At 55.3% G+C, this 27,729-nt stretch overlaps 4 protein-coding genes across 16 annotated transcripts; 3 read left to right on the top strand and 1 right to left on the bottom strand.

The window, feature by feature from the left end:
* Positions 1-503: 503 nt before the first annotated feature.
* Positions 504-3,825, bottom strand: LOC101005450 (cytochrome b561 domain-containing protein 2). Of its 2 annotated transcripts, none has more exons than XM_003894376.5 (4): positions 3,543-3,825; positions 2,969-3,120; positions 2,483-2,520; positions 504-1,335 (listed from the first exon to the last, which is right to left on the bottom strand). In XM_003894376.5, exons 2-4 carry the CDS (start codon positions 3,093-3,095, stop codon positions 832-834), a joined length of 669 nt encoding a protein of 222 aa, XP_003894425.1. In that variant the 5' UTR covers positions 3,096-3,120; positions 3,543-3,825; the 3' UTR covers positions 504-831. The 2 variants fall into 2 exon arrangements, with proteins under 2 accessions (XP_003894425.1, XP_009198970.1); XM_009200706.3 differs by lacking the exon at positions 3,543-3,825 and adding an exon at positions 3,243-3,331 and having other exon boundaries at positions 505-1,335.
* On the top strand, positions 3,478-7,023 carry NPRL2 (NPR2 like, GATOR1 complex subunit). 8 transcript variants are annotated; one of them, XM_003894372.3, is made up of 11 exons: positions 3,478-3,947; positions 4,493-4,584; positions 4,682-4,850; positions 5,015-5,123; positions 5,499-5,635; positions 5,726-5,823; positions 5,945-5,981; positions 6,098-6,191; positions 6,267-6,384; positions 6,610-6,752; positions 6,838-7,023. In XM_003894372.3, the coding sequence occupies exons 1-11, from the start codon at positions 3,870-3,872 to the stop codon at positions 6,903-6,905; spliced, it is 1,143 nt and encodes a 380-aa protein (XP_003894421.1). In that variant the 5' UTR covers positions 3,478-3,869; the 3' UTR covers positions 6,906-7,023. The 8 variants fall into 8 exon arrangements, 7 of the variants coding, with proteins under 7 accessions (XP_003894421.1, XP_009198968.1, XP_009198969.1 ...); XM_009200704.4 differs by having other exon boundaries at positions 3,825-3,947; positions 4,687-4,850; XM_009200705.4 differs by having other exon boundaries at positions 3,825-3,947; positions 4,493-4,602.
* Positions 7,024-9,030: 2,007 nt separating this feature from the next.
* On the top strand, positions 9,031-13,934 carry ZMYND10 (zinc finger MYND-type containing 10). Of its 2 annotated transcripts, XM_021934369.2 has the most exons (12): positions 9,031-9,566; positions 9,827-9,935; positions 11,196-11,312; positions 11,430-11,483; positions 11,602-11,739; positions 11,840-11,928; positions 12,028-12,128; positions 12,480-12,652; positions 12,909-13,034; positions 13,117-13,238; positions 13,347-13,472; positions 13,561-13,934. In XM_021934369.2, exons 1-12 carry the CDS (start codon positions 9,475-9,477, stop codon positions 13,634-13,636), a joined length of 1,323 nt encoding a protein of 440 aa, XP_021790061.1. In that variant the 5' UTR covers positions 9,031-9,474; the 3' UTR covers positions 13,637-13,934. The 2 variants fall into 2 exon arrangements, with proteins under 2 accessions (XP_021790061.1, XP_009198974.1); XM_009200710.3 differs by lacking the exon at positions 9,827-9,935.
* Positions 13,935-14,056: 122 nt separating this feature from the next.
* Positions 14,057-25,569, top strand: RASSF1 (Ras association domain family member 1). Of its 4 annotated transcripts, none has more exons than XM_003894378.5 (6): positions 14,057-14,487; positions 17,041-17,147; positions 23,197-23,301; positions 23,492-23,789; positions 23,899-24,014; positions 24,615-25,569. In XM_003894378.5, exons 1-6 carry the CDS (start codon positions 14,238-14,240, stop codon positions 24,759-24,761), a joined length of 1,023 nt encoding a protein of 340 aa, XP_003894427.2. In that variant the 5' UTR covers positions 14,057-14,237; the 3' UTR covers positions 24,762-25,569. The 4 variants fall into 4 exon arrangements, with proteins under 4 accessions (XP_003894427.2, XP_009198972.2, XP_009198971.2 ...); XM_009200707.3 differs by having other exon boundaries at positions 14,470-14,487; positions 17,041-17,897; XM_021934371.2 differs by lacking the exon at positions 14,057-14,487 and adding an exon at positions 17,621-17,897 and having other exon boundaries at positions 17,053-17,147.
* The last annotated feature ends 2,160 nt before the right edge of the window (positions 25,570-27,729 follow it).

Below are 27,729 nucleotides of genomic sequence, written 5' to 3'. Positions count from 1 at the left end.
CAAGAGCTATTGCCTCAGACTCTTACTCCTTTTTTCTTTCCCTTCGAACCCCTATCTGGGAGGCCTTCTGTCCCTGCCTAGATCTGATAATAAGGGCCTCTCCATCATAAGGCACTGTTCTTATCCATGGTTTACCTCTAAGACAGAATGTTCAGTGCTTGCCACCCCTAGAGACAACTCAGCCCCAGCTCCCATCCTGTTATTGTATGTATCTAACCCTCACAGTCTGGAGACTCCAGCACAGTGGACAGCCGGGGGACAGAAAGGACACACAGCTGTACCATTCACAGCTGCAGCTCTAGGGCCTGCCAGGGCCCAGAGTGGCCTGGGAGGCTCAGCAGCTAGATCCTGGGGATTTGTGTGCTGGGAGAGCTTCAGCCCCATAGGGAACAGCCAGGGATCGGAGGCGTCCCCATCTTGCCCAGCTGCCCATTTTCCCATGCTGATGGCATTAACAAGAACCATCCCCAACTCTGGGCTGCTTCTCCCATCAATCTTTTCAGTCATTTTTATAAAAATTTTTACTTTTTTCTCTCCTGAAATTTCTGGACATACAGTACAAGTATGAGCTGCCTTGCAGGGGAGACAGTCTTGCAGACCTAGCTTCATCCAGACACATGATGCATAAGTTCCTCTGGGATGACGGAGAGAGGGGAAGGAAATGGGAGGCACTCCAGCATGAGGAGCAGGAATTCACATATGGGCCTCCAAATGCCCAACTGTCCCAGTGCCTGAGGTGTCCCCTGACTCAGCTGAGAGAGTTCAAGAGGTCCCTAGCCCCAGCTCCTACAGGGAGGGGCAAATCCAGGCTTCCCCTAGGCTGGGAAGAGCTCATGGTTGGATCCTCTTGCGGTATAGGTAGGCATTGCTCACCTGGTTCATAATGACCAAGCTGGTGAGGACAGGGCATAGTGCAGCCAGGTACCAGACTGCACCAGTGACAGAAGCAGTGAACCAGAGTGAGCACATGCCCAGCAAGAGGCTGGCACTACCCAGCAGGTAGCCCACCAGCCCAGAAGTAGCATGATATAGCTTGAGCTTCGCCAGGGGCCATCGGGGCAGCAGCTTGGGGTAGAGCAGCCCCACCCCACCTGAGCATTGTAGCCCTGCCCACAGCACAGCCAGCAGCCCTGCCTGCCCATGCCGCGTAGCCAGGTGGGCTTTGCCAAGCTGCTCTTTGTGGAGGATGACAAGGCCGAGGCCCAGCAGTGCACACAGCAGGGCCAGCAGCTGCAGCACCCAGTGGCAGCGTGCTCGGCCCTTCCGTGAGAGGGAGCGCAGCAGCGAACTCTCAGGAGAAAACACCAGTAGTGCCTCGGTCATCAGGAAGGAGAACTGAGGAGACAGGGGATGGGAAGCTCAAGTGAGAGTGCTGCCCCAGAAGAGGGGAAGAGGGCTTTATGTAACCCTCAGCTGCCAGTGAGTCCTGGGCTGATTCCCCTTTTTCTTTCTCTCCCCACTGACAAGACTATCCATTTGGTGGGGCAAGAGTGGAAAACCCCATCTGGGACGATATATGTGCCCTGAATAATCTCCACACTTCCTCCTAGGTGCCAGTCTGAAATGTCATCTGTGCTGTGTTACCAAGCAAACACAAGGTTTGAGATGTGGCAGTTATAAATGATTCACAAGCTTTGTTTCCCTAACGTGGGGCTGGATACAATTTCTTGGCAAAAGCTGGCCACACGGGTGCACTATTTCAGGGAAAGTTAGGTGCATCACCAGAAATTAAAAAGGGACAGAAGTACATCAAAATGCAATGTCTCAGCTTTCTGCCTAGAGGTGGGTGAAGCCTCGTGCTTAGACAAACCTTACCCATTTGACCTGGGTCTTAATTACTCTGATTCAAGTCTTTTTTTTTTTTTTTTTGGAGATAGTCTCTGTCACCCAGGCTGGAGTGCAGTGGCATGATCTCAGCTCAATGCAATCTCTGCCTTCTGGGTTCAAGCGATTCTCCTGCCTCAGGCTCCTGAGTAACTGGGATTACAGGCATCTGCCACCACACCCAGCTAATTTTTTTTTTGTGGGGGGGTTGGTTTTTTGGTTTTTTTGAGATGGAGCCTCGCACTGTCGCCTAGGTTAGAGTGCAGTGGCGCAATCTTGGCTCACTGCAACTTCCATCTCCTGGGTTCATGTGATTCTCCTGCCTCTCCTCCCGAGCTGGGACTACAGGAGCGTGCCACCATGCCCGGCTAATTTTTTGTATTTTTAGTAGAGACGGGGTTTCACCGTGTTAGCCAGGATGGTCTCGATCTCCTGACCTCAGGTGATGTGCCCGCCTCGGCCTCCCAAAGTGCTGGGATTACAGGCATGAGCCACCGTGCCTGGCCTCAAGTCTCAGATATATACCATGGGCAGGAGTATTTGGAGCATGCAACTCTTCCAAACAAACATTAAATGTAGACAAAGATCCAGAGGCTGCCAGGGCCACCAACCATGCCCATGCTCCCACCCCTAAGAACTGCCCAGGTCCACTACTTACAGCCAGAGACATAAGCACCGGGTGCCAGGAGAACAGGCCTGGAATGAGAAGAGGAAGCCTCATGGGGCTGAGGCAAGAAGAAACCAGCCATACCAATCCTTAAGGGTTGAGAAATACCAGCGGCCCATCACCCAAGGAGGTGCTGCCAAACTGTGAGCCCCCTCTTGCTCTGCAACAAGCTGACCCCACACCTATCCTCTCTTCCTGGCCCCTTCCTGGATCAGAGGCCATGCTTTGCCACTCCTCTGGCAGTCCTCCCTCCTTCCCTTACACTTCCTGAGAACCAGCCAAAGGGAGCACCCAGACGAGGAAAGAGAAACCAGGAATTCTGTGTGCCCTGGCCGCACCTACCTGCTCCACCCCACTCATTGCTCCGGCACCGAATTCCCTCAGCCAGCCAGGCCTGTTACCGGGAGTCCCACTGCCCTTCCTCCCCAGGAAAAGCGGCCCTTCCCTTCCCAGAAGTCAGCTATGAATTCTACTTACTGGAGCCAGGCCTGGCAAGCACAGCCACAAAGATGGTAAAGCCCAGGGCCACAAGGTGGGCGGCAGCTCCAGAAGCAGTACGCAGAGCTCGGTAGATGTGTGACTCGGTCTCCGCAGAAAGGGCCATGGTCAGCCGTACCAGTGGTTGTAGCCTGAAAGCATAGTAGCGAGGGCCAGGGTCTCAGGTGCCCACTGTTCACTCCTCACTGGAGAAAAGGCTGCAAGGCAGGCATGCCACCCTCTTCCAATAAGTTATGATAGAAAAGAACAGTACCAAGACCAGCACCAGGAATGATCACAACATGCCAGTCGAGGGCCGGCGGCCTGTCAGCGTGTACTCATCTGAACTGGTACCAAACGCTGGCCCGCCTTCCAGGTAGGATGCGAAAAGCCATGTAAGACTACAAATCCCAGCGTGTACCACGCCGTCGCCGGCAGTAGAGCCCGCTGGGAAGGCGCGGGGCACTATGGAAATTGTAGTTCCCTGCTGCGGTCCCAGTTACAGCGTGAATCCCTTAGCGCACCGCCTCCCCAAGTGCTGCGGGCATGCTGCCCCTCCACGCTAGGGACTTGCCTGCCTCAGCCGCAGCGCAGATCTGATGCGGTTGTTTCCTCCAAAGAAAGCGGGATACTCCGGGCCCTGCCGCGCGCACCCCCGCTCCGTCGCGGAGCCGCTTTACTTCCGGGTGCGACGTCTACGCACCCAGGACTTCCTGGGACGAGCCCCCCAGCAGCCACGCCTCTGAGTCGGGCTGCGCAGGCGCCGCTGGGCAGAGGGATTCGCGAGCCTGCGTGCCCCAGCGACACGGGCTTCGGGGCTGTCTGTGACAAGTGTTCACAGGAGGTGGGGACGCCCCTGCGCGACGAACGAGGAGCTACGGGCCTGGGCCTGGCTATTGCCATGGGCAGCGGCTGCCGCATCGAATGCATATTCTTCAGCGAGTTCCACCCCACGCTGGGACCCAAGATCACCTATCAGGTGCCACCCGGACTTGCGGGACTGGGCGGGGAGAGGGACGTTCTCGAGAGCTCAACCGGCTGCCTAAAGGCGGTAGTTTCCCGTGCTGTACGCAGGCATGCTACTTCATTCGCAGACAACTGTGAGGCTAGAGGATAGTCAGACCCAGGCCCCCCCGGCTCCCAGTGTGACAGGGAAGACATACGTCACATTGGCAGTGTTTGTAGGATATTGGGCTGTAGGGATCCGGTTGAGGGGTTCCAGGTCCCACAGAAGGTGAGGTGGGTGACCCATGAGTATCCCTGAACTGAGTGAAGAGTAAATGATGCATAGGAAGTTTAGATAAGGGAGGAGAAAGTGTTCCAGGTAGAGCAAATATGCAGAAGCCAGGAAGGAGGTGAGATCATAGCGTGTGTTTGGAAACAGAAAGAATAGGCCTGAGTGGGTGGGAAAGAGGGGAACGCTGGACAAGAGGACTTGGGCTTGGGAGGCATGAGGAGGTCACCATTTGTACTACACCGAGTACAGATGTCCACTGAGGGGCCCATTGCCACTCCCCTTCCCAGGTCCCTGAAGACTTCATCTCCCGAGAGCTGTTTGACACAGTCCAAGTGTACATCATCACCAAGCCAGAGCTGCAGAACAAGCTTATCACTGTGTGAGGCCCTAGCTCGGGGTGAGCGGTGGGCAGCAGGGGTTGTCCCAGGAGGAGGAAGGGACAGGCTTGGGGGCCTGACTCTGTTCCAATTATCTAGCACAGCCATGGAAAAGAAGCTGATCGGCTGTCCTGTGTGCATCGAACACAAGAAGTACAGCCGCAATGCCCTCCTCTTCAACCTGGGCTTCGTGTGTGATGCCCAGGCCAAGACCTGCGCCCTCGAGCCCATTGTTAAAAAGCTGGCTGGCTATCTGACCACACTAGAGGTCTGCAATGAGATGGGCTTGGGTTTACGCACAGTTGGGGAAGGTGTTCCCATGTCTCCTAAGTCCCCCAAACCTGAGACCCTGGCAACCAGCTCAGGACTCAGGGCAGCCAACCAGCCAGGGGTCCTGGGATGTGCCCACCATGCTGTCCATGCTCTATCTAGCTAGAGAGCAGCTTCGTGTCCACGGAGGAGAGCAAGCAGAAGTTGGTGCCCATCATGACCATCTTGCTGGAGGAGCTAAATGCCTCGGGCCGGTGCACTCTGCCCATTGGTATGGCCAGCCTCTGCAAGGACAGCAGAAGGGTAGAGGAGAGATGGGAAAGTGAGCCCAGCCAGTCAGGGAGAAGGACAAGACTCATGAACACATTGGTGGGCAGGAAATAGCCATGGGCTGAGGTGCCCATGTCCAGGGTCCAATGCATGATGGAGCTGGGACTGGGGGTAGGGGGGAAGCGGAGCTCTCCAGCTCTGCCCCTTGGGCAATTCCTTCCTCTTTGTGGGCCTCAGTTTCTCACTTCATAAAAAGAGAAAGATTAGCCCTACCCAGAGGCACCTGCTTGCCCCAAGGGATGCTGGGAGGCCTGGATGGTAATTGAGGGCCTCTTGGAAGAAGTGGTACTGAGGATATGGATGGGACCCCCTGCAGATGAGTCCAACACCATCCACTTGAAGGTGATTGAGCAGCGGCCAGACCCTCCGGTGGCCCAGGAGTATGATGTACCTGTCTTTACCAAAGACAAGGAGGATTTCTTCAACTCACAGTGGGACCTCACTACACAACAAGTATGCCATCCCTCCCTGGGTATCATCACCTGGGGCTGGCCACAGCGCTGGCCTCATCCTGTTCCTCTGACCTTGTCCTACTCTGCCCAGATCCTGCCCTACATTGATGGGTTCCGCCACGTCCAGAAGATTTCAGCAGAGGCAGACGTGGAGCTCAACCTGGTGCGCATTGCTATCCAGAACCTGCTGTGAGTGGGCCTACAGTCATACCCGGTACAAGGTCACCAGCCAGGGAAGAGCTCAGGGGCCCTGGGTGTGAGGGTTGGGAAGGCATGGTCCTCAGAAGCTGAGCACAACTCTCTCTCTCAGGTACTATGGCGTTGTGACACTGGTGTCCATCCTCCAGGTAGGTGAGTTGGGTTTGGTTAAGTGGAGAGTGGACCATGTGACTGGACCAGACCAGGGCTGTGTCACCTTCCCAAGCCCCTCACTCAGGCCCCTATGCCTTCTGCTACCCTCTAGTACTCCAATGTATACTGCCCAACGCCCAAGGTCCAGGACCTGGTAGATGACAAGTCCCTGCAGGAGGCATGTCTATCCTACGTGACCAAGCAAGGTAGTGGTGGGCTCTGGGGGAAGCCATCTTGGGGAGGGCAGGGCCACATGGTGAACTGATCCCTGGCACCCACAGGGCACAAGAGGGCCAGTCTCCGGGATGTGTTCCAGCTATACTGCAGCCTGAGCCCTGGCACTACTGTGCGAGACCTCATTGGCCGCCACCCCCAGCAGCTGCAGCACGTTGATGAACGGTCAGAGGAGAATTCGCTGGGGCATTTGGGAGTTACCTGAGGAAAGCTAGACCCTTTATGTCTCTCAGGAGCCCTGGGTCATGGGGCACTGCCAATCCAAGCAGGCTTCCTGGAGATGATGGGCTACAAAGACAAAATTGAAGGGACACTACAGGAAAGGGTTTGCCTGCCTGAAAGAAGGCCTGGCCAGGGCGTCACCCCTCTGTCCTCTGATCCTCACCCTAGGAAGCTGATCCAGTTCGGGCTTATGAAGAACCTCATCAGGCGACTACAGAAGTATCCTGTGCGGGTGTCTCGGGAAGAGCAGAGCCACCCTGCCCGGCTTTATACAGGCTGCCACAGCTATGACGAGATCTGCTGCAAGACAGGTGGAGGCAGGCGGGCAGTCAGGGTGGGGTCAGGGCAGGGTGGCCAGGCCAAGGCCACTGACCTCTCCTCCACCACACCACCCAGGCATGAGCTACCATGAGCTGGATGAGCGGCTTGAAAATGACCCCAACATCATCATCTGCTGGAAGTGAGGCTGGTGGTGGCTGGATGGACACATTGCTGTGGGTAGTCCCTCCTACCAGAAGGCTTGTCATACTGTCTAGAGCTTGACTCTTAGTTCTGTAAATAAAGACATCCATTTCAAACAGCCTTTATTGAGTGCTGCTTCTGGGCCAGCCAACGGAGACCCAGCGGTGAATGAAATAGCCACGAGCTGTGCTCTACATCGCCATCTGGTGGGCAGGACCGACAATCGACAAGTAAAAGTGCCGGTTAATTACAAAAAAAAAAAAAATCATCTGGTCGCGGTGACTCACCTGTAGCCCCAGTTACTCAGGAGGCTGAAGTGGGGGGATCACTTGAGGCCAGGAGTTGGAGGCTACATTTAGCTGTGATCCCATCACTGCACTCCAGCCTGGGTGATAGAGCAAGACCCCATCTCAATAATAATAATAATAATAAACCTAGAAAGAAACAGATGTAGCTGGGTGCTGTGGCTCATACCTATAATCCCAGCACTTCGGGAGGCTGAGGCGGGTAGATCACCTGAGGTCAGATGGTCAAGAACAACCTGGCCAACATAGTGAAACCCCATCTCCACTAAAAAAATACAAAAAATTAGCCAGGTGTGGTGGTGCGCACCTGTAATCCCAGCTACTCAGGAAGCTGAGGCAAGAGAATCACTTGAACCTGGGAGGCAGAGGTTGCAGTGAGCCGAGATCATGCCACTGCACTCCAGCCTAGGTGACAGGAGACTCAATCTCAAAAAAAGGAACAGATGTGATCAAGAGTGAGTTGGGAGGTCAAGGCAGGTGGATAACGAGGTCAGGAGTTCAAGACCAGCCTGGCCAAGGTGGTGAAACCCTGTCTCTACTAAAAATACCAAAAACCGCGTGTGTGGCGGGTGCCTGTAATCCCAGCTACTTGGGAGGCTGAGGCAGAGAATGGCTTGAACCCAGGAGATGAAAGTTGCAGTGAGTGAGACCACACCACTGCACTCCAGCCTGGGTGACAGACTGAGACTCTCAAAAAAAAAAAAAAAAAAAAAAGTGGGTTGGAGGCAGGGACTGCTTTGGATTAAACGGCCAAGAAAGGCCATACTGAGATGTAAACTGAGCCCTGAAGGAAGAGTATTCCAGGCAAAGTGCAAAACCCTGAGGCAAAAACCTCTTTGGAATGTATGAGGTAGGTCCAGGGAACAAGGAGGAGAGGAAAGAATCCAAGTCCCGAGGTACAAGACAGGCAAGAAGTAGGTCTTGCAGAGCTGCTGGTAAGCAGCACCCGACCTAGCATTTTGAGGGCCAGAGGTAGTTGCAGAGCCCCTCTCATGCGAGGGAATGATGTCTATACACTTTTTTTTTTTTTTTTTTGTTGAAACAGAGTCTCCCTTTGTTGTCCAAGCTGGAGTGCAGTGGTGGAATCATGCCTGCCCGACTCAGCCTCCCTGTGCTCAAGTGATTCTCCTGCCTCCCGATCTCGAGTAGCTGGGACAACTGGTGTGTGCCACACCTGTCTAATTGTACTTTTTTTTTTTTTTTTTTTTTTTTTTGAGGCGGAGTCTCGCTCATGTGAGGCTGGAGTGCAGTGGCGAATCTCAGCTCACTGCAAGCTCGCCTCCCGGGTTCGCCATTCTCACCTTTCAGCCTCTCCCAAGTAGCTGGGACTACGAGCCCTTTACTCGCGGCTAGTTTTGTATTTTAGTAAGGCTGGGTTTCACCGTGTTAGCCAGGATGGTCTCGATCTCTCCTGACTCATTGATCAGCCGTCTACGGCCTCCCAAAGTGCTGGGATTACAGGCTTGAGCCAGCCCGGCCTAATTTTTGTACTTTTAATAGAGACAGGGTTTCACCATGTTGCCCAGGCTGCTCTCAAACTCCTGACCTTAAGTGATCTGCCCGCCTCGGCCTCCCAAAGTGTTGAGATTACAGGCGTGAGCCACCGCGCCCGGCCTGATACACACTTTTAAGGCTCCGGGGCTGTCCGTGAGGATCAAGCGTGGAAGTAAGTCTACAGAAAAGGCTGCCGCAGTTAACCCACGACAGGTGATGACAGTCTGGACATAGGGAGGATGGAGAGAAGTCGTGCGCCCTGGCAGTATTTCAGGAGCCAACTAATGGAGCCGGGACGCGAGAAACAGAGGAACCAGGAAGCCATAAGGAGGAGGTGGAGCAGCGGGTGGGTCAAGATGCCGCAGCCGCAGGAGGAGCTCGTGGGGTCGGGGTTACCCCCATCCCCGTGCAAGCCGACTTGGCGTCCGAGGGCAGAGTCCAGACCACAAGGATCTGGAGCTCAGGAGAGACTCGTGGTCCACATCGCGAGAAAGCTGTGGGAATCCAAATACTGTGGCGATTGGCAGCCCCGTAGGCGAGGCGGGCTGGAGACCCGCCCGGATTTAGGCGCGAGCCACCTCCAGGGGCGGAGCCCAGGCCGCACTGCGCAGGCGCGGCTAACCCGTTTCCATGGCTGCGAGAACTCACGCTCCCCAACCGTCCCACAACTGTCCTGTCCCAGACTTTGGCACCGTCGGGGTCCGTCGTCCCCGAGTGTGTCAGCATCCCCACCCCGGCTGCTGCCCAGGATCCGCCGGACCCCGGCCTCGATATGGGAGACCTGGAACTGCTGCTGCCCGGGGAAGCTGAAGTGCTGGTGCGGGGTCTGCGCAGCTTCCCGCTACGCGAGATGGGTTCCGAAGGGTGAGGCACCCGGGTCAGGCGGAGTCACGGAGTCATTGTCCCTGAGTGGGGGAGCTGGAGCCTGACATGGGGGGAGGGGCTGCCCAGTGTGGAGGGGCTCCCAAATGGGGGAGCAGAGTGTTCCGAGACAGGAATATAATTGCTCCTGAGCCCCCTGTGTCCCCTCAGGATCAGGTTAGGCTTCAATAGGATCCAGCCCCCATCCCCACTCCAAATGCACACACGTGGACCCACATGCACTTACACACCCTCTGAGGCAGGTGGAACCAGCAGCACGAGAACCTGGAGAAGCTGAACATGCAAGCCATCCTCGATGCCACAATCAGCCAGGGCGAGCCCATTCAGGAGCTGCTGGTCACCCATGGGAAGGTACCCCGAGGTCACAGGCAGGGTTCCTGCCTTCCCCCATACCTCACCTACTCTAACCCTCAGGAGTCCCCTGTGTGCTTTTCCCCTCTGGCCTGGTACACCTGTCCTCCCTGAAGGGGAGAGAGGAATGTGTTACATGTTTCATTTTGTGTCCCTGTTGGACAGGACTCTGGCACACCAGGCTGGGTACAGGGCATGAGTTGATTAGGGAGAAAGCTGTAGGTCCTAAAACAGCTTAGGCTTCGAGGGGAAGGCCCAAATGCTAAAGGCATCTGTGAATTGACTGTAAGGCTGGGGAAGGGGTGGGGAGGGCAGGAGGGAGGGGAGATAACTTAACTGGAAGTAGAACTTTGGCATAGAAGGAGGCAGCCTTCCTAACATGAGAGGGGAAAGTTAGAAACCAGGGAGATGGCTGGCTGGAACATGGACCAGGGAGTGTCACCAGCAGATGACCTGAGATATCAATTGACCAAAAAAAAAAAAAAAGCCAGGCGTGGTGGCTCATGCCTGTAATCCTAGCACTTTGAGAGGCCAAGACGGGTGGATCACCTGGGGTCAGGAGTGCAAGGCCAGCCTGACCAACATGGTGAAACCCTGCCTCTACTAAAAATACAAAAATTTGCTGAGCATGGTGGTGCACACCTGTAATCCCAGCTACTCGGGAGGCTGAGGCAGGAGAATCGCTTGAACCTAGGAGACAGAGGTTACAGAGAGCCAAGATCGTGCCACTGCACTCCAGCCTGGGTGACAAGAGTGAAACTCTGTCTAAAAAAAAAAAAAAAAAAAAAGAGTTCCTTTGCAAGAGAAAGGTGGAACTCATACAAGGGGATAGGATAAAAGAACAGGGCACTGTGAAGGGTCCTGAGTAAGAGTGAGGCCAAGGCACACAAGAGCCTTAGAGAACCACAGGACAGGGACAAGAGGGAGGGCATGAGCAGAAGGGCTGACTTGAAAGGGACGCCTGAATGGGCGGGGAGAGGATAAGGGGGCAGGTGCAGGCAGGGCAAGGCAGTCTGGGAACTGGGCAGGAGCCAGTCACATAAGCATGAGGGACATCCACAGAGGTGTTGGGAGCAGCTGGAAACGAAGGTCCGAAATGCAAGAGAAAAGTCAGGAAGGATAGCCATGGGGTTTGGGATAGTTTAGGGGCCCAGCAGTGTTTGGGGAGATCTGGGCTGAGCTGAGCCCAGCTGGGGATGGGAGGGTTGCCAGGCAAAGGTAGGCCCATCTCATCCCTGTCCTTTACCCCATCCTTCAAAGGTCCCAACGCTGGTGGAGGAGCTGATCGCAGTGGAGATGTGGAAGCAGAAGGTGTTCCCCGTGCTCTGCAGGGTGGAGGACTTCAAGCCCCAGAACACCTTTCCCATCTACATGGTGGTGAGCTGGGCCCCTGGTTCATACCTCCTCCCACTCCTTCAGAGGGCTCTGGACTGGGGAGGGGAGCTGGTAGCCCCTATCCCTACCACAGGCCCTGTCCCTCTCTTTGTCTGTCAGGTGCACCACGAGGCCTCCATCATCAACCTCTTGGAGACAGTGTTCTTCCACAAGGTGAGGGACTATCTCTGCCCATGGGCCACAGTTTCAGGTCAGGGCCTGGCAGGAAGGGAGGTTGTATCTGTGTGGGGAGGGCATCAGACACAGAAAGTTTCCCTCCCCCTTTCCCCAGGAGGTGTGTGAGTCAGCAGAAGACACTGTCTTGGACTTGGTAGACTATTGCCACCGCAAACTGACTCTGCTGGTGGCCCGGAGTGGCTGTGGTGGCCCCCCTGAAGGGGAGGGGTCCCAGGACAGCAACCCCATGCAGGTGGGTTGAGGTTACCTAGGATTGTGAAAGCCTAGGTCTGGGTTCCCCAGAGCCTGCACAGGCAAGAGTAGCCCAGCATGAACACTGTGTGACCTCGCAGGAGCTGCAGAAGCAGGCAGAGCTGATGGAATTTGAGATTGCACTGAAGGCCCTCTCAGTACTGCGCTACATCACAGACTGTGTGGACAGGTGGGCAGTCCAACTGGGCCTGGGCCTACCGTGGAGGGCTGGAAGACTGGGCCTGTAGCCTGCCTCTGCTCACCTCCTTCACAACGTCCCTGCCCCTAGCCTCTCTCTCAGCACCTTGAGCCGTATGCTTAGCACACACAACCTGCCCTGCCTCCTGGTGGAACTGCTGGAGCATAGTCCCTGGAACCGGCGGGAAGGAGGTAGGGTCCTCCCACACCAGCCTAAGCCCCAGGCTACTGCTTCAGGATATCTTTTTGATAGAGGGGGCAGTTTGCACACACGAAGACAAACCCCGTCCCCAAGCCCATCTGAGGATACCAGGATGCCTCAGCCAAGGTTGGCCTAGACCTGAGCTCTGCAGCAGGCCAGGCCCATGTGTCCACTACTGAGACTCACTCTACTCTGGGGTCAGCAGCACTATAGCCTGGGCAAGTCCTGTGGCCCAGGTTCTCCCACCATTCCCAGGCAGTGGTCAGTCTCCCAGCCCCCACAGCTGGCTCACTTGAAGAGAACGCAATGCCTGTACCCAGTGCGCTGGTTCCTCTCCCCAGGCAAGCTGCAGCAGTTCGAGGGCAGCCGTTGGCATACTGTGGCCCCCTCAGAGCAGCAAAAGCTGAGCAAGTTGGACGGGCAAGTGTGGATAGCCCTGTACAACCTGCTGCTAAGCCCTGAGGCCCAGGCGCGCTACTGCCTCACAAGTTTTGCCAAGGGACAGCTACTCAAGGTCGGACTCCCTCTGCACCAGCCCCCACAGCCCCAGCACCGCCCTCCCCATCCTACCCTAACCCTGTCCCTGCTGTTTATCTTTGCCCACCCACCTCAACCCCCGTGCTCTTTTCAGTCCTTGGGCCTCAGGTGACACACCAGCTAGTGGGACATGGACCCCCACAGGCATGCTCAGCCCAACCCAGCCCCTTCCTTTTCCGTGGCCCCCTGGCCAGCACCTGCATCACACTGGCCTCCACTGGACACTCTTGCAGCTTCGGGCCTTCCTCACAGACACACTACTGGACCAGCTGCCCAACCTGGCCCACTTGCAGAGTTTCCTGGCCCATCTGGCCCTGACTGAAACCCAGCCCCCTAAGAAGGACCTGGTGTTGGAACAGGTAGACACTGGAAAGTTAGCTCCTCAGGACCACTGTCCTACTTTACCAGCACCTTCCTGCCACTCTCCACTCCTTTCCCTAGATCCCAGAAATCTGGGAGCGGCTGGAGCGAGAAAACAGAGGCAAGTGGCAGGCAATTGCCAAGCACCAGCTCCAACATGTGTTCAGCCCCTCAGAGCAGGACCTGCGGCTGCAGGCACAAAGGTAAGTCCTGTGGAACAGGCAGGAGTGGATGGGATGCAGGAGGCATGGATGTGGGCAGGGATGCCCCCACCTTCCAGGGCCAGTCAGACCTTCCTGACTTTCCCCCAGGTGGGCTGAGACCTACAGGCTGGATGTGCTAGAGGCAGTGGCTCCAGAGCGGCCCCGCTGTGCTTACTGCAGTGCAGAGGCTTCTAAGCGCTGCTCGCGATGCCAGAATGAGTGGTATTGCTGCAGGTGAGGGTATCCTAGGACCTTGGACCCCTAAGTCCTACTGCCACATCCCCCACATGCACTGCCATCCTCAACACCCACCTGCCTGCAGGGAGTGCCAAGTCAAGCACTGGGAAAAGCATGGAAAGACTTGTGTCCTGGCAGCCCAGGGTGACAGAGCCAAATGAGGGTTGCAGTTGCTGAGGGCCAACCACCTATGCCAAGGGAATCCACCCAGAATGCACCCCTGAACCTCAAGATCACGGTCCAGCCTCTGCCGGAGCCCCAGTCTCCGCAGTGGAGAGCAGAGCCGGCGGTAAAGCTGCTGACCCATCCCCCTCCTCCCCACCCCAAGGGAAGGCTCGAGACTTCCTGCCCCACCTGGTGGGCAGGCCAAGTGCGTTGCCTCAGCAAACTGGGCCAGGAGGGCGAAGGCCGGATGTGGGGACCCTCTTCCTCTAGCACAGTAAAGCTGGCCTCCAGAAACACGGGTATTTCCGTGTGGTGCTTTGCGGTCGCCGTCTTTGTGGCCGTCCGGGGTGGGGTGTGTGGAGCGGACGAAGGAGGGAAGGAAGGGCAACGCGGGGGCTCTGCGAGAGCGCGCCTAGCCCCGCCTTCGGGCCCCAGAGTCCCCGCACCCAGGTTTCCATTGCACGGCTCTCCTCAGCTCCTTCCCGCCTCCCAGCTTAGATCCTGGGGGCGGTGCTGACGTCGGGGCCCGCCCTGTGGCCCCGCCCGGCCCGCACTTGCTAGCGCCCAAAGCCAGCGAAGCACCGGCCCGACCGGGCCATGTCGGCGGAGCCTGAGCTCATTGAGCTGCGGGAGCTGGCACCCGCTGGGCGCGCTGGGCAGGGCCGCACCCGGCTGGAGCGTGCCAACGCGCTGCGCATCGCGCGGGGCACCGCGTGCAACCCCGCACGGCAGCTGGTCCCGGGCCGTGGCCACCGCTTCCAGCCTGCGGGGCCCGCCACGCACACGTGGTGCGACCTCTGTGGCGACTTCATCTGGGGCGTCGTGCGCAAGGGCCTGCAGTGCGCGCGTGAGTAGCGGGCCCCGCGCGCCTACGAGAGTGGAAGGGGCAGCCAAGGGGCAGCGCCGTCGCCGCGGGTCAAGTCGCGGCAGAGGTGGTCCGTGGGGACAGCTCCCGAGGACTAGGTCCGTTACTTTCGCCCCATCGCTGAAGAGTGCGCGAAAATGGTTTATCCCTTGTCGCACTCCACTCGTATATGGGGCACAGATGAGCAGAGGTGGCAGCTTATATGTAAAAATATGCTGATTTCAAGTTTCTTATCTTTAAAATGCCTTGGCCTTTCTTGAGAAAGGGTTTGTGCCTACTGTCCTCGGAGTCCATCTTCCCAGGCTTGCCTCTTCTCAAACATTCACTCACTGTGACCCCCTCCAGAACCTTTGGGGTGAAGGGAAGTTACCCACCTATGGGAGGGAGCCTGGAAAAAGTTAGAACCTTGGGTGTGCCCCCTGCAAGCAGGAGTTTTATTGAGTATTTAGCAAATACCCTTGAATCAGAAGCTAAAATATGGAAGGCAGCCACACACCCAGCAGTCCTTCTGCACCCCTGGGAATCGTCAGCAAGCAAAGGTTGCTCTCCCCTAGCTAGACACCAGCTGGAATCACCAGGGGCGCTTTTACAGCCCTCCCACCCTCTAGCCTGGATCCCACCTCAGACCCATTGAATCAGCTGCTGGGAGTGGACTCTAGGCAGCAGTAAATTTTTTTAAATCCCCAAATTATTGTAACATGGAGTCTGGGTTGAGCATCAGTGCTCTGACCTATTTAGGAACTAGTGGATAGATGGTGTCCCAGGTCTGTATGTGCATGGAGACCCTCTCATCTGGTACAAGAGGACATCACAAATTCAGCTGGGGGGAGCACAAAGTTGTGACAGAATACAAAGAATAAACAAGGGCCGAGCACGGTGGCTCAGGCCTGTAATTCCAGTACTTTGGAAGGCCGAGGCGGGTGGATCACCTGAGGTCAGGAGTTCAAGACCAGCCTGGCCAACATGGTGAAACCCCGTCTCTACTAAAAAATACAAAAAAATTAGCCAGGCGTGGTGGCGGGTGCCTGTAATCCCGGCTACTCAGGAGGTTGAGGTGGGAGAATTGCTTGAACCCAGGAGGCAGAGGTTGCAGTGAGCTGAAATCACACCACTGCTCTCCAGCCTTGGGGACAGATTGAGACTGTCTCAAAAAAAAAAAAAAAGAAAGAAAGAAGGAAGGAAGGAAGAAAAAGGCTGGGACACTGCAGCATTCTCAAAGAGAAATAAAGTGGCCATAGAGATAAGAAGCAGGATGATTTGGGCATGTTTATCAGAGGTAGAGACAAGGGAGGAATCAACGATAAGTTTGGGTTTTTGTTTCCAGTAACCGGGAGCATAGTGGCCATTTTTGCTGCAAAGAGGAAGCTGGGCAAGGGTAGCAGTGAGGTGGAAGAAAAGGGAATTAAATTTTGGCCATGTTCACTTGAAACGTCTTTTAGACATCCTAGTGAAGGTACTGGCACGGAGGATCTAATCTGAGGGTTTAGGTCAGTGTTTCAGCTGTGGATCTGGGGCAGAAGACTGTGTAGACAGACCAGGCCAGCGATCAGGACTGAGCCCAGACTTCATCATGAGATACGGAAGTTGAGTCAGAATCTGCAAAGGAGCTGAGCAGGAGCTGCAGGGGGGTAGGAGGAAAAGTGGCAGTGTAGCCCCTGGGAGTCAAAGGGAGCAAGCTTCAAATGATGCTGAGTGGGTGAGAATGGAGAATGGAACACTGCATTCCATTTGGCAGCACATAGATCGCTGAGGACCCTGTCCTGGGCAGTTTCCTGGAGGGAGAGGCAAGCCTGGCTGAAGTGGGTAGATGGGAGAGTGAAGGCGAAGGATTAGCGTGTATAGAGACCAATGTTTTGGTCTGAGGGGAGTACAGACAGATGACAACCACAGGGCAGAGGTAGGTTAAAGGTGTTTAGTTTTTCCTTCAAGTAAATGGGCAGATGTATTCCATAGAAGTTCCCAATGAAGGGCCGGGCGCGGTGGCTCACGCCTGTAGTCCCAGCACTTTGGGAGGCCGAGGCGGGTGGATCACCTGAGGTCACGAGTTTGAGACCAGCCTAGCTAACATGGTGAAACCCTGTCTCTGCTAAAAATACAAAAATTAGCGGGGCGTGGTGGCGGGCGCCTGTAATCCCAGGTACTCGAGAGGCTGAGGCAGAAGAATCGCTTGAACCCAGGAGGCGGAGGTTGCAGCGAGCCGAAATCGCGCCATTGCACTCCAGCCTGGGTGACAAAAGCAAGACTCCGGTTTTTGGTTTTTTTTTTTTTTTTAATTGCCAATGAGGAAAGGGGAAGCTCTGTGCTAGGCGACAGAGATCCCAACTGTTGAGCAGGCCTCTGCTGTGGCCTTCCGGCCGGTTTCCAGACCCCCAGGGTGGCCAACATTAAAGTCCGCATAGCAGTGTGAGGTAAAACACTGAAGCCGGGCCTGCGGAGCCTGGCGGGCAACGGCCCTCCTCCTGGGGCTTCCCTTCAATCTCCGGGACATTTCCCCGACCTGGGGCTCCTCCACCTCACGGCTAGGCCTCTCTGCAGATTGCAAGTTCACCTGCCACTACCGCTGCCGCGCGCTCGTCTGCCTGGACTGCTGCGGGCCCCGGGACCTGGGCTGGGAACCCGCGGTGGAGCGGGACACGAACGTGGTGAGCGCGGGGCCGAGGGCGTATGGGAAGGGCGAGGACGGGCAGGCCACAGCGCAGGCATTCTCGAAGACTGCCTGGGTGCTGCGCGCAAGGAGCGTTCTAAGTGCCGATTTCCCGGCAGCAGAGAGAGGCTAATTCTGAGCGAGGGCTGAGAGGGGTGCCTGGATTGCCGGCTCCGCAAGGCCTCCACCGGCTGCTAGCAGACCCCGGCCGCTAGCAGACCCCGGCCAAGGCGGACGCAGGCTCCGCGCACGCGCACTTCCCGCATCTTCCCGCCCTCGCCTCCGGCCAGAGGCCACCCTTGTGCGCTTGCGCGGACGCTGGCCCCCGCCCCGTTCCCTGTGGTAGGTGGGGTCTCTGAGTGGAGCTGCCGGAGCGATGAGGTCATTCCTCGGGGCTAAGTGTGCGTGTCCCCGCCCCGGCGTTCCTCCCCCAATGACACAAGAGCTAGATCCCGGCGATCTACGTTTCAGTCTTAACGGTTGCGGCGCGGCGCTGGCCCGGGCGCACGCGCACACTGACACGCGTACACGCACGCACGCGACCGGGGCGGTGGTTGGCGGCTACGGACGCGCGGGACCAGGGGGACGGGCGGGTGCGGCGATGGGCGAGGCGGAGACGCCTTCTTTCGAGATGACCTGGAGCAGCACAACGAGCAGTGGCTACTGCAGCCAAGAGGACTCGGACTCGGAGCTCGAGCAGTACTTCACCGCGCGAACCTCGCTAGCGCGCAGGCCGCGCCGGGACCAGGTGGGAGCCCGGGGGTGCCGGCGGGGGGCGGGAGGCGATTGCTGGAGCTCCGCCCTCCCCGGTCCGTTGCCGCGTCCTGGGTCGGTGGGCAGCCCCACCCTCCCGGCTACGTGGCTCCCCGCGTGTCCTGGCCGGTGGCCTGCCCGCAGAACCGTGTGTAAGACCCCGATTCCACCGCCTCGATACTGGTTGCCTGGGCCCCCATGGTTTCTGTCACAGACAGGTTGAACAGGGAAAGCAGCTGTGTGGCTTGTGGTAGACCTGAGCCGGGCATTATCAAGCTATGACTAAAGTCGACCGAGCAGTCTGGACTAGCACCTCGATTTCCGCGTTCAGATGCTCCTGCTCCCTCCTTGGGGAGACTAGGGGAGGAAGTGGAGAGGGAGGAGTCCTCGCCAGGAATTGAGAAGTATGTTTAGGAAAACTGAGAGGCAGAGAGAGATCCTGCTCCTCCATTTGCACTCCTTTATGGAGCCAGCTGAGCCCTCACCTCTTCCCTGTTCTGGCCTGTCACCAGCTGCTGGAATGTGAAAGATTCTGATCCCTTCCTCTAGGGTGGATCTGGAGAAAGATTTGGAAATGGATAGGAAAGAAGTCTTATTTTGGACCATAAGCATTCAGGAGCACTTTACCCACAAGAAGGGGGAAGGGTAGATTATAAAATGCCTAAAGAGGTGGAAAGAGATCCAGGTTACTAACCCAGGACTGTAAGGTGTCTCGGAACCTCCTAGGTATCCCCATTATTAGAGAACTCTGTGCCAGATGCCATGGGTGTGACCACCAGGCTCAGAGAACCAGGCCCAGGCACCAGGAAAAAGAAATAGGGACTGTGAAGCTCAGTATGCCTGGCAGCAATGGGGCGGAAATCCTTATTTAAGTGAAGAAAGTGGAGTTGTGAGTGATGCTTTGGATAAAATTTTACAAAATTCCTTACAAAAGGGGTAGTGCTCAGCACCCCAAAATCTTAGCCCAGAGCTTGGGTGCAAGGGTTGAGTGTAAACCCCTGGGCTTGTCTTCATGTCACTCAGTCCTGAGCCATTTTCCACTGTGGGAAGGTGGGAAAACCACAAGACACTAACCAATTGAAAAGGAGGGCTAGCCACGGAGGCACACACCTGTAATCCCAGTTACTTGGGAGGGTAAGGCAGGAGGATCACTTGAACCTGGGAGGCAGAGATTGCAGTGAGCCAAGATCGTGCCAATGCACTCCAGCCTGAGTGACAGAGCGAGACTGTCTCAAAAATAGAAAAGGAAGCCAAGTGCGGTGGCTCACACCTCTAATGCCAATGCTTTGGGAGGCCGAGGCAGGCGGATCATTTGTGATCAGGAATTCGAGGCCGGCCTGGCCAACATGGTGAAACCCTGTCTCTACTAAACATACAAAAGGCCGGGCGGCGTGGCTCAAGCCTGTAATCCCAGCACTTTGGGAGGCCGAGATGGGCGGATCACGAGGTCAGGAGATCGAGACCATCCTGGCTAACACAGTGAAACCCCATCTCTACTAAAAAAATACAAAAAACTAGCCGGGCGACGTGGCGGGCGCCTGTAGTCCCAGCTACTCCGGAGGCTGAGGCAGGAGAATGGCGTAAACCCGGGAGGCGGAGGTTGCAGTGAGCTGAGATCCGGCCACTGCACTCCAGCCTGGGCGACAGAGCCAGACTCCGTCTCAAAAAAAAAAAAAAAAAAAAACATACAAAAATTAGCCGGACATGGTGGTGTGTGCCTGTAGTCCCAGCTACTTGGGAGACTGAATCACTTGAAGCAGGAGGCAAAGGTTGCAGTCAGCCAAGATCGCGCCACTGCACTCCTTCCTGGGTGACAGGGTAAGACTCTGTCTCAAAAAAAAAGAAAGAAGGCTGGGCTTGGTGGCTCATGCCTGTAATCTCAGCATTTTGGGAGGCCAAGGCAGGCGTATCACTTGACGCCGAGAGTTCAAGACCAGCCAGGCCAACATAGCAAAACCCTGTCTTTACTGAAAATACAAAAAAATTAGCTGACCATGGTGTTGTATACCTGTAATCCCAGCTACTGGGGAAGCTGAGGCAGGAGAATCACTTGAACCCAGAAGATGGACGTTGCAGTGAGTCGCGATTGGGCCACTGCACTCCAGCCTGGACGAGAGAGCAAGACTCTGTCAAAAAAAAAAAGAAAGAAAGAAAAGGAGGCTGAGAAGTCCCAAGTCGTATGTAAAATAAAACCATCAGTTTTAGGCCGGGCGCAGTGGCTCACCTTTAATCCCAGCACTTTGGGAAGCTGAGGTGGGTGGATCATGAGGTCAGGAGTTCAAGACCAGCCTGGCCAAAATGGTGAAACCCTATCTCGACTAAAAATACAAAAAATTAGCCAGGTTTGGTGGCAGGCACCTGTAATCCCAGCTACTTGGGAGGCTGAGGCAGAGAATTGCCTGAACCCAGGAGGCAGAGATTGCAGTGAGCCAAGATCACACCACTGCACTCCAGCCTGGACAACAGAGCAAGATTCCGTCTCAAAAAACAAAACCAAAAACAGTTTTCATGGACAGTGGTAGAGTGGAGGGTGGGTCCCTATGGTGCAGAAGGGAAATTCCATGGTCCTGCTATACGTCCAACTGGGATGGCTGTTGAAGTCCTCTTCTAGCAGGCAGCTTTGGAAACAGAAGAAGAAACTCTTCCTCCTTTAGAATCCTGGAAGGGCTGTGTAGTGCCTCTAGTCCAAGTCCCTTGTTTTCTGAGTGAAGATAGGGAGGTTCATTTCCAGAAGGGAAGGGGCTGGAAATGAGGTCACTGCATCCCAACCCGGGGCTCCTGGGTCATCCAGGAAGGGAAGAAGGAGCAAGCTTTCTCATTCTTAGGTAGGAGCTCAGAGCCATCCTTGTGCCCTCCCTGTTCTGCAAACAAAGTGATCTTCCTTCTTGCCCTGGCACTAGAATCTGCCTGGCATTTCTCCTACCCCTAGTACTCCTCCCATCTGGGTGCTTCTTCCCATTGGTGTACTGAATAAACACATCCACTGCTTTATTCATAGCCTCTGGCCCTCATTTTTTCCAGGGCCACACCATTTGTTTTTACTAACCCGACAAGGTTGCCCACTGTCCCCAGTAAGGTTTGTGCTGGGGTTTTCACTCCAATGCTGTTCTCCATCCAGGAGACCTTTGGATACTTGGGGAAGCAAATGAGCTTCAGTTCCCACCCCTCCCCCTTTACCTTTTTCCTGTGAGGCCCTGGCCTCAGTTTTCAGCCCCACATCCTTGCTGGCTGCAGAATAGCAGCGGGTTCTGGGTGAGGAGCATTCTGCTAAAAGGCTCCACCCTGCTCCCTCATCTGTCCTCTCCATTTGTCCCCATCAGATGGTTTAAGCGCTTAAGGGGACTCCAGGGCAGAGTCAGGGAGAACCCTGGCTCTCCTGGGCTGGGCACAAGATCATTCTACAGGAAACCGTGTGGGAATTCTTCTGGGACAAAATATTGGTCAGTGCTGAGCTTAGCTGTGTCTGTGACACTCCCATTCTAACTAGGGCCTGTCTGACATCAACAGGAAGTTAGGCTGATGCAGTGGGGCCAACCAAGGGAGTCTGGGAGAAGAAAGTCAGTTCAGAGGCCTGGCTGCCCTGTCCCACACTCCACCCTTCCGGCAAGAATCTAGTCCCTAGATGAGATGGGGAGTGAGTGGTGGAGTTAAAAATCTTTGGGCCGGGTTCAGTGGTTCAAGCCTGTAATCCCAGCACTTTGGGAGGCCAAGGCAGGTGGAACACTTGAGGGCTCCGGAGTTCAAGACCATCCTGGCCAACGTGGTGAAACCCCATCTCTACTAAAAATACAAAAATTAGCTGGGTGGTGTTGTGGCGTGCGCCTGTAGTCCCAGCTACTCGGGAGGCTGAGGCAGGAGAATCGCTTGAACCCAGGAGGCAGAGCTTGCAGTGAGCCAAGATCCAGCCACTGTACTCCAGGTTGGGCGACAGAGTGAGGCCTCGTCTCAAAAAAAAAAATCTTTCGGCCAAATCCCCGGACAGCACTGGCAGGTGCAGAAACCCACCAGGAAGCTTCCTGTGTACCTCTGGCAGATTGGAGCCTGGCCTAAAGCTGCTTTTATGTGCAGCTTGAGTCAAGGTTAAACATCATGTCACAGTGATTTTTCTCATTATGTATGAGACGTGGAGAGCTGGCTCCAAGTACTACTCTTTCCACTGGTGGCTGGACTACTGATGTGCACCACTCTCCACTCTTCTCACCTGCAGTGGGTCATGGCCCTGTGCTGGGGCAGAGGATAAAAATGGGCTGCTTTCTCCAGGACAAACCCTCACTCCAACTCAACTAGGGTGCTGTGATCAGAATGTGCAATTGAGGTGTGATTTTACCGTTTTTTTTTTTTTTTCCGAGACCGAGTTTCGCTCTTGTTGCCCAGGCTGGAGTGCAATGGCGCGATCTCAGTTCACTGCCACCTCCGCCTCCCGGGTTCAAGCAATTCTCGTGTCCCAGCCTCCTAAGTAGCTGGGATTACAGGCATGTGCCACCACGCCTGGCTAATTTTGTATTTTTAGTAGAGACAGGGTTTCTCCATGTTGGTCAGGCTGGTCTCGAACTCCCAACCTCAGGTGATCCACCCGCCTTGGCCTCCCAAAGTGCTGGAATTACAGGCATGAGCCAGCATGCCCAGCCTGTTTTAGTTTTTTGTTTTTTGAAGCAGGGTCTCACTCAGTTCTCCAGGCTGGAGTGCAATGACACAATAATAGTTCACTGTAGCTGCAATCTCCAGGGCTCAAACGATCCTCCCACCTCAGCCTCCTGAGCAATTGGGACTACAGGCACACACCACCACACCCAGCTATTGTTTTTTTCTTTTTTTAGTAGAGATGAGGTCTTGCTATGTTGCCCAAGCTGGTCTCAAACTCCTGAGGATCAAGTGATCCTCCTACCTTGGCCTCCCAAAATGCTGGGATTACAGATGTGAGCCACCACACCCAGCCAGATTTTACTTTAAATGAGAGTCCCTCTTCAGAGTCCCTCACCTGTTCCTGTCCCCTGGCCATGCTCCTTCAGTTGCCCCTGCTTCTGTGGTATCCTTAGGGCTACATTCAGTGCTGAGGCCCTAGGCAGGCAGCAGAGAGAAGCCAAATGATTCTGCCTTTCCCTTATCCACCCATAGCATGCAGAACCAGGAGCAGTAGTGGGTTCAGGGTGGGCACCAGCTGGCAGCTATGTATAGATACATCAGAGACAGGGGGGCCAAAGGCAGTCAGTTTCTAAGGACTGCCCCAGAAGCCATTTTTCAGAGAAGCTCTGAGTTCCTCAAGGGCCCTGTGTCCATGCTGGCCCATCTTGCAGGACGAGCCCGTGGAGTGGGAGACACCTGACCTTTCTCAAGCTGAGATTGAGCAGAAGATCAAGGAGTACAATGCCCAGATCAACAGCAACCTCTTCATGAGCTTGGTGAGTTGACTGTGCAGGAAAGGAGTGTGGGGAGGAGCAGGTACCCAGCTGTGTGCCTGATACCCAGAGGGTCACAACTGAGGTTTTCTTGGGTGGGCCCAAGCAGTAATTTGTGCATACCCAGCCTAGCCCCAAGTAGACTGACATCTCACCTGGAACCTACTATTGTTTGATTTCTCTATTTCTTTAGAACAAGGATGGTTCTTACACAGGCTTCATCAAGGTTCAGCTGAAGCTGGTGCGCCCTGTCTCTGTGCCCTCCAGCAAGAAGCCACCCTCCTTGCAGGATGCCCGGCGGGGCCCAGGACGGGGCACAAGTGTCAGGCGCCGCACTTCCTTTTACCTGCCCAAGGATGCTGTCAAGCACCTGCATGTGCTGTCACGCACAAGGGCACGTGAAGTCATTGAGGCCCTGCTGCGAAAGTTCTTGGTGGTGGATGACCCCCGCAAGTTTGCACTCTTTGAGCGGGCTGAGCGTCATGGCCAAGGTGGGATTCCCACTCCACCCTGCTCTATGTGAGAGTATATACACATGCACCTGTGCATGCAAGGGCTGAGCAGCTGGCCCTGTCTCTGATCATTACTTCCCCTTCACAGTGTACTTGCGGAAGCTGTTGGATGATGAGCAGCCCCTGCGGCTGCGGCTCCTGGCAGGGCCCAGTGACAAGGCCCTGAGCTTCGTCCTGAAGGAAAATGACTCTGGGGAGGTGAACGTGAGTACATAGTTCTCCTTAGTTTCTTGGTTGTCACTAGATGGGACTGATGGGCTGTAGCTACAGTAAGGCTTGAAGGAGGAATTGTGCTGGAGGACAAGCCCTGCAAAACAGTTCCAGGAGTGTATAGGCATTGTAACTAAAGCAAAGGCTTCCAGACCACTCGTGCCAAAGCCTAGGGTTGTCCCAAGAAGCCAGGAAGAATTGTCTTGGTGCTTTGGTCTTTCCTGGTGTGGAAAATATGGAGATGCAGGAGTCCATCTAATGACATGAGGAGGCCCCCTTCAGACTTTTTACCTGGAAGCTTTCTGGCTCCAAGGTATTAGGCCTGTGGAGTGGAATTAGAATATGCCTGACCTGTCCACAGGTAATTGGGGAACATCTGATTTGGTTGCCTCAGTAAGGTGACCATTTTGTAGGGCCCATCTTCCATACAAACTGCTGTCAGGGATCCTAGCAGAGATCATTCAGCCAAAAGCCTGACATCAGAAAGCCTAGTCCTAGCTTGTGTGAACATGAGGTGCTAGTCTTCTCTGGGGAGGGTCTGCTGACTTGGCCATCCCTTCTGCAGCCTGTACACTCCCCTTTCGCCCCTTGCAGTGGGATGCCTTCAGCATGCCTGAACTACATAACTTCCTGCGTATCCTGCAGCGGGAGGAGGAGGAGCACCTCCGCCAGATCCTGCAGAAGTACTCCTATTGCCGCCAGAAGATCCAAGAGGCCCTGCACGCCTGCCCCCTTGGGTGACCTCTTGTACCCCCAGGTGGAAGGCGGAGAGCAGGCAGCACCAAGTGTATGCCGTGTGAGTGTGACAGGGCCAGTGGGGCCTGTGGAATGAGTGTGCGTGGAGGCTCTCCTCTGCTGGGGGAATGAGCCCAGAGAACAGCGAAGGAGCTTGCCCCCTGTGTCCACCTGTGGGTATAGCCGGGTATGGCTCTGCACCCCTTGCACCCCTCTGCCCCTCATTACTGGGCCTTGGTGGGCCAGGGCTGCCCTGAGAAGCTGCTCCAGGCCTGCAGCAGGAGTGGAGCAGACAGAAGTCTCCTCAATTTGTGTCTCAGAAGTGAGAATCTTGGAGATGCTACAAACAGAACAGGGTCGTGTTTGCAGGGGTGAGGGCCCTCATCTATGGGGAAAGGTTTTGGATTTTGAATGTGGTCTCAGGATATCCTTATCAGAGCTAAGGGTAGGTGCTCAGAATAACACAGGCCTTGAGGAAGAGTCTTGGTTTCTCTCTGCAGTGCCAACTCCTCACACACCCTGAGGTCAGGGAGTGCTGGCTCACAGTGCATCAAGTGCCTTAATGCCTCATATGAGGAGGATGTCCCTGGGCCAGGGTCTGTGTAAATGTGGGCACTGGCCCAGGTTCATACCTTATTTGCTAATCAAAGCCAGGGTCTCTCCCTCAGGTATTTTTCATGAAGTGTATGAATGTATGTAATGTGTGGTGGCCTCAGCTGAATGCCTCCTATGGGGAAAGGGGTAGGGGTGACAGTCATCATCAGGGCCTGGGGCCTAAGGGAATTGGCTGAATAAAGATTTAAAGATCCTCCTACTGTTGGAATCTTTTATACATACAAAGTTTTTATGAGTCTCCCTGTGTTGCCCAGGATCCTCCCAACTTGGCCTCCCAAAGTGTTGGGATTACAGGTGTGAGCCACCCTGCCCAGCCTGGACTCTTTATTATAGGTGGAGAGCTGCAGTTGCCCCTCATGGTGCCAGAAGTTGCCAAGGGTTATGGACAGGCTCACAGGTGTCTTGCAAAGTCACCATGGACCACTCTGTGAAGCAGATGTAGTATGCATATATACTCAGTCATCACTCAGCTCCCTGGGGCTCAGGTTGTGGTGGAGACAAGAATGGACTGCAGTTAGAACTCAGGGAAATTGGCCGGGCGGGGTGGCTCAAGCCTGTAATCCCAGCACTTTGGGAGGCCGAGACGGGCGGATCACAAGGTCAGGAGATCAAGACCATCCTGGCTAACACGGTAAAACCCCGTCTCTACTAAAAAATACAAAAAACTAGCCGGGCGAGGTGGCGGGCGCCTATAGTCCCAGCTACTCGGGAGGCTGAGGCAGGAGAATGGCAGGAACCCGGGAGGCGGAGCTTGCAGTGAGCTGAGATCCGGCCACAGCACTCCAGCCTGGGCCACAGAGCGAGACTCCGTCTCAAAAAAAAAAAAAAAAGAACTCAGGGAAACTGGCCAGGCATGGTGGCTCACACCTGTAATCCCAACACTTTGGGTGGGCTAGGCGGGCAGCTCACTTGAGGCCAGCAGTTCGAGGCAAGCCTGGCCAACATGACGAACCCCATCTCTACCAAAAATACAAAAGAAGATTTAGCTGGGCGTGGTGGTGGGCACCTCTAGTCCCAGCTACTCAGGAAGCTGAGGCAGGAGAATCACTTGAACCCAGCAGGCAGAGGTTGCAGTGAGTGGAGATGACACCACTGCACTCCGATAGAGCAAGACTCCGTCTCAAAAAAAAAAAAAAAAGGCCGGGCGCAGTGGCTCACGCCTGTAATCCCAGCACTTTGGGAGGCCAAGGCGGGTGGATCACCTGAGGTTGGGGGTTCAAGACGGCCTGACCAGCATGGTGAAACCTGTCTCTACTAAAAATTTTTTTAAAAATTAGCCAGGCGGCCGGGCGCGGTGGCTCAAGCCTGTAATCCCAGCACTTTGGGAGGCCAAGACGGGCGGATCACGAGGTCAGGAGATCGAGACCATCCTGGCTAACACGGTGAAACCCCGTCTCTACTAAAAAAAAAATATAAAAAACTAGCTGGGCGTGGTGGCGGGCGCCTGTAGTCCCAGCTACTCGGGAGGCTGAGGCGGGAGAATGGCGTGAACCCGGGAGGCGGAGCTTGCAGTGAGCTGAGATCCGGCCACTGCACTCCAGCCCGAGCGACAGAGCAAGACTCCGTCTCAAAAAAAAAAAAAATTAGCCAGGCATGGTGGTGAATGCCTGTAATTCCAGCTACTCGGGAGGTTGAGGCAGGAGAATCGCTTGAACCCTGGAGGCGGAAGCTGCAGCGAGCCGAGATCGTGCCACTGCACATTATCCTGGGCAACAAGAGTGAAACTCCATCTCAAAAAAACAAAACAAAACAAAAAAAAAACGAGAAACCATCCCTTCAACACACACACACACCACGCTCTGGGAGAAGGTGTGACATAACCCCTTCACCAAATACTGAGCTGCCACCGTGGACCAGACACTGCTCATGGCACCGAGGGTATAGCTGTTAACAATTCTTGCTTTCATTAAAGCATGGACTCTGCTGGGTTTGAAAACTCTGAATTCGAAGTTCTTCACACCTGAATATAACTATGTGAATCTGGCCAGTTCCTTAATTTTCCTTCAACTTTGTTAGTTCACATAAGCGTGGCAATCGCAAAAATACAGCTGTGAAAATAGAAGCCAGATGGGCACCCAGCGGTCTGGCCTTAGGCCCTGAAGTGCTGGTTGAGGATTGGTGGTTGAGAAGGCCTGCTAGGCCTGAACTCAGGTGTTGGGGGACGTCGGAGCCTCCAAATACACCCAAGAGAGCGGGAGGACTCACGGCCACCACTTTCCTCCGTGGGAACTCTCACAGCCGGTCAGATCGCAGCTTGCTGGGACCCGAGATCTCGTAACGCATGCTCGGATGCCCAGCATCTAAGGGCGCCCATTGGTCCCGTCCCCCACGCCTTGAGCAACAGCCAATCAGAGGGGGC

Source organism: Papio anubis, chromosome 2 (genome assembly GCF_008728515.1).
Source record: "Papio anubis isolate 15944 chromosome 2, Panubis1.0, whole genome shotgun sequence".
Classification (NCBI taxonomy): Eukaryota; Metazoa; Chordata; class Mammalia; order Primates; family Cercopithecidae; genus Papio; species Papio anubis.
The sequence above is the reverse complement of the archived record's forward strand: the minus strand, read 5'-3'. Positions and strand labels throughout refer to the sequence as shown.

Excerpts from the sequence above, each read along its gene's own strand:
- LOC101005450 (XM_003894376.5), bottom strand. The coding sequence starts at position 3,095 with ATGGCCCTTTCTGCGGAGACCGAGTCACACATCTACCGAGCTCTGCGT. Across the intron at positions 2,521-2,968 it reads GCTTGCCAGGCCTGGCTCCA|GCCTGTTCTCCTGGCACCCG; the intron begins GTAAGTAGAATT and ends TTCTCATTCCAG. Across the intron at positions 1,336-2,482 it reads CGGTGCTTATGTCTCTGGCT|TTCTCCTTCCTGATGACCGA; the intron begins GTAAGTAGTGGA and ends CTGTCTCCTCAG.
- NPRL2 (XM_021934367.2), top strand. The coding sequence starts at position 4,419 with ATGAGGAGGTCACCATTTGTACTACACCGAGTACAGATGTCCACTGAG. Across the intron at positions 5,124-5,498 it reads CCGGTGCACTCTGCCCATTG|ATGAGTCCAACACCATCCAC; the intron begins GTATGGCCAGCC and ends GACCCCCTGCAG. Across the intron at positions 6,753-6,837 it reads CGAGATCTGCTGCAAGACAG|GCATGAGCTACCATGAGCTG; the intron begins GTGGAGGCAGGC and ends CACACCACCCAG.
- ZMYND10 (XM_021934369.2), top strand. The coding sequence starts at position 9,475 with ATGGGAGACCTGGAACTGCTGCTGCCCGGGGAAGCTGAAGTGCTGGTG. Across the intron at positions 9,567-9,826 it reads CGCGAGATGGGTTCCGAAGG|GTGGAACCAGCAGCACGAGA; the intron begins GTGAGGCACCCG and ends CCTCTGAGGCAG. Across the intron at positions 9,936-11,195 it reads TGCTGGTCACCCATGGGAAG|GTCCCAACGCTGGTGGAGGA; the intron begins GTACCCCGAGGT and ends CATCCTTCAAAG.
- RASSF1 (XM_009200707.3), top strand. The coding sequence starts at position 17,526 with ATGAGGTCATTCCTCGGGGCTAAGTGTGCGTGTCCCCGCCCCGGCGTT. Across the intron at positions 23,790-23,898 it reads GGCTGAGCGTCATGGCCAAG|TGTACTTGCGGAAGCTGTTG; the intron begins GTGGGATTCCCA and ends TCCCCTTCACAG. Across the intron at positions 24,015-24,614 it reads ATGACTCTGGGGAGGTGAAC|TGGGATGCCTTCAGCATGCC; the intron begins GTGAGTACATAG and ends CGCCCCTTGCAG.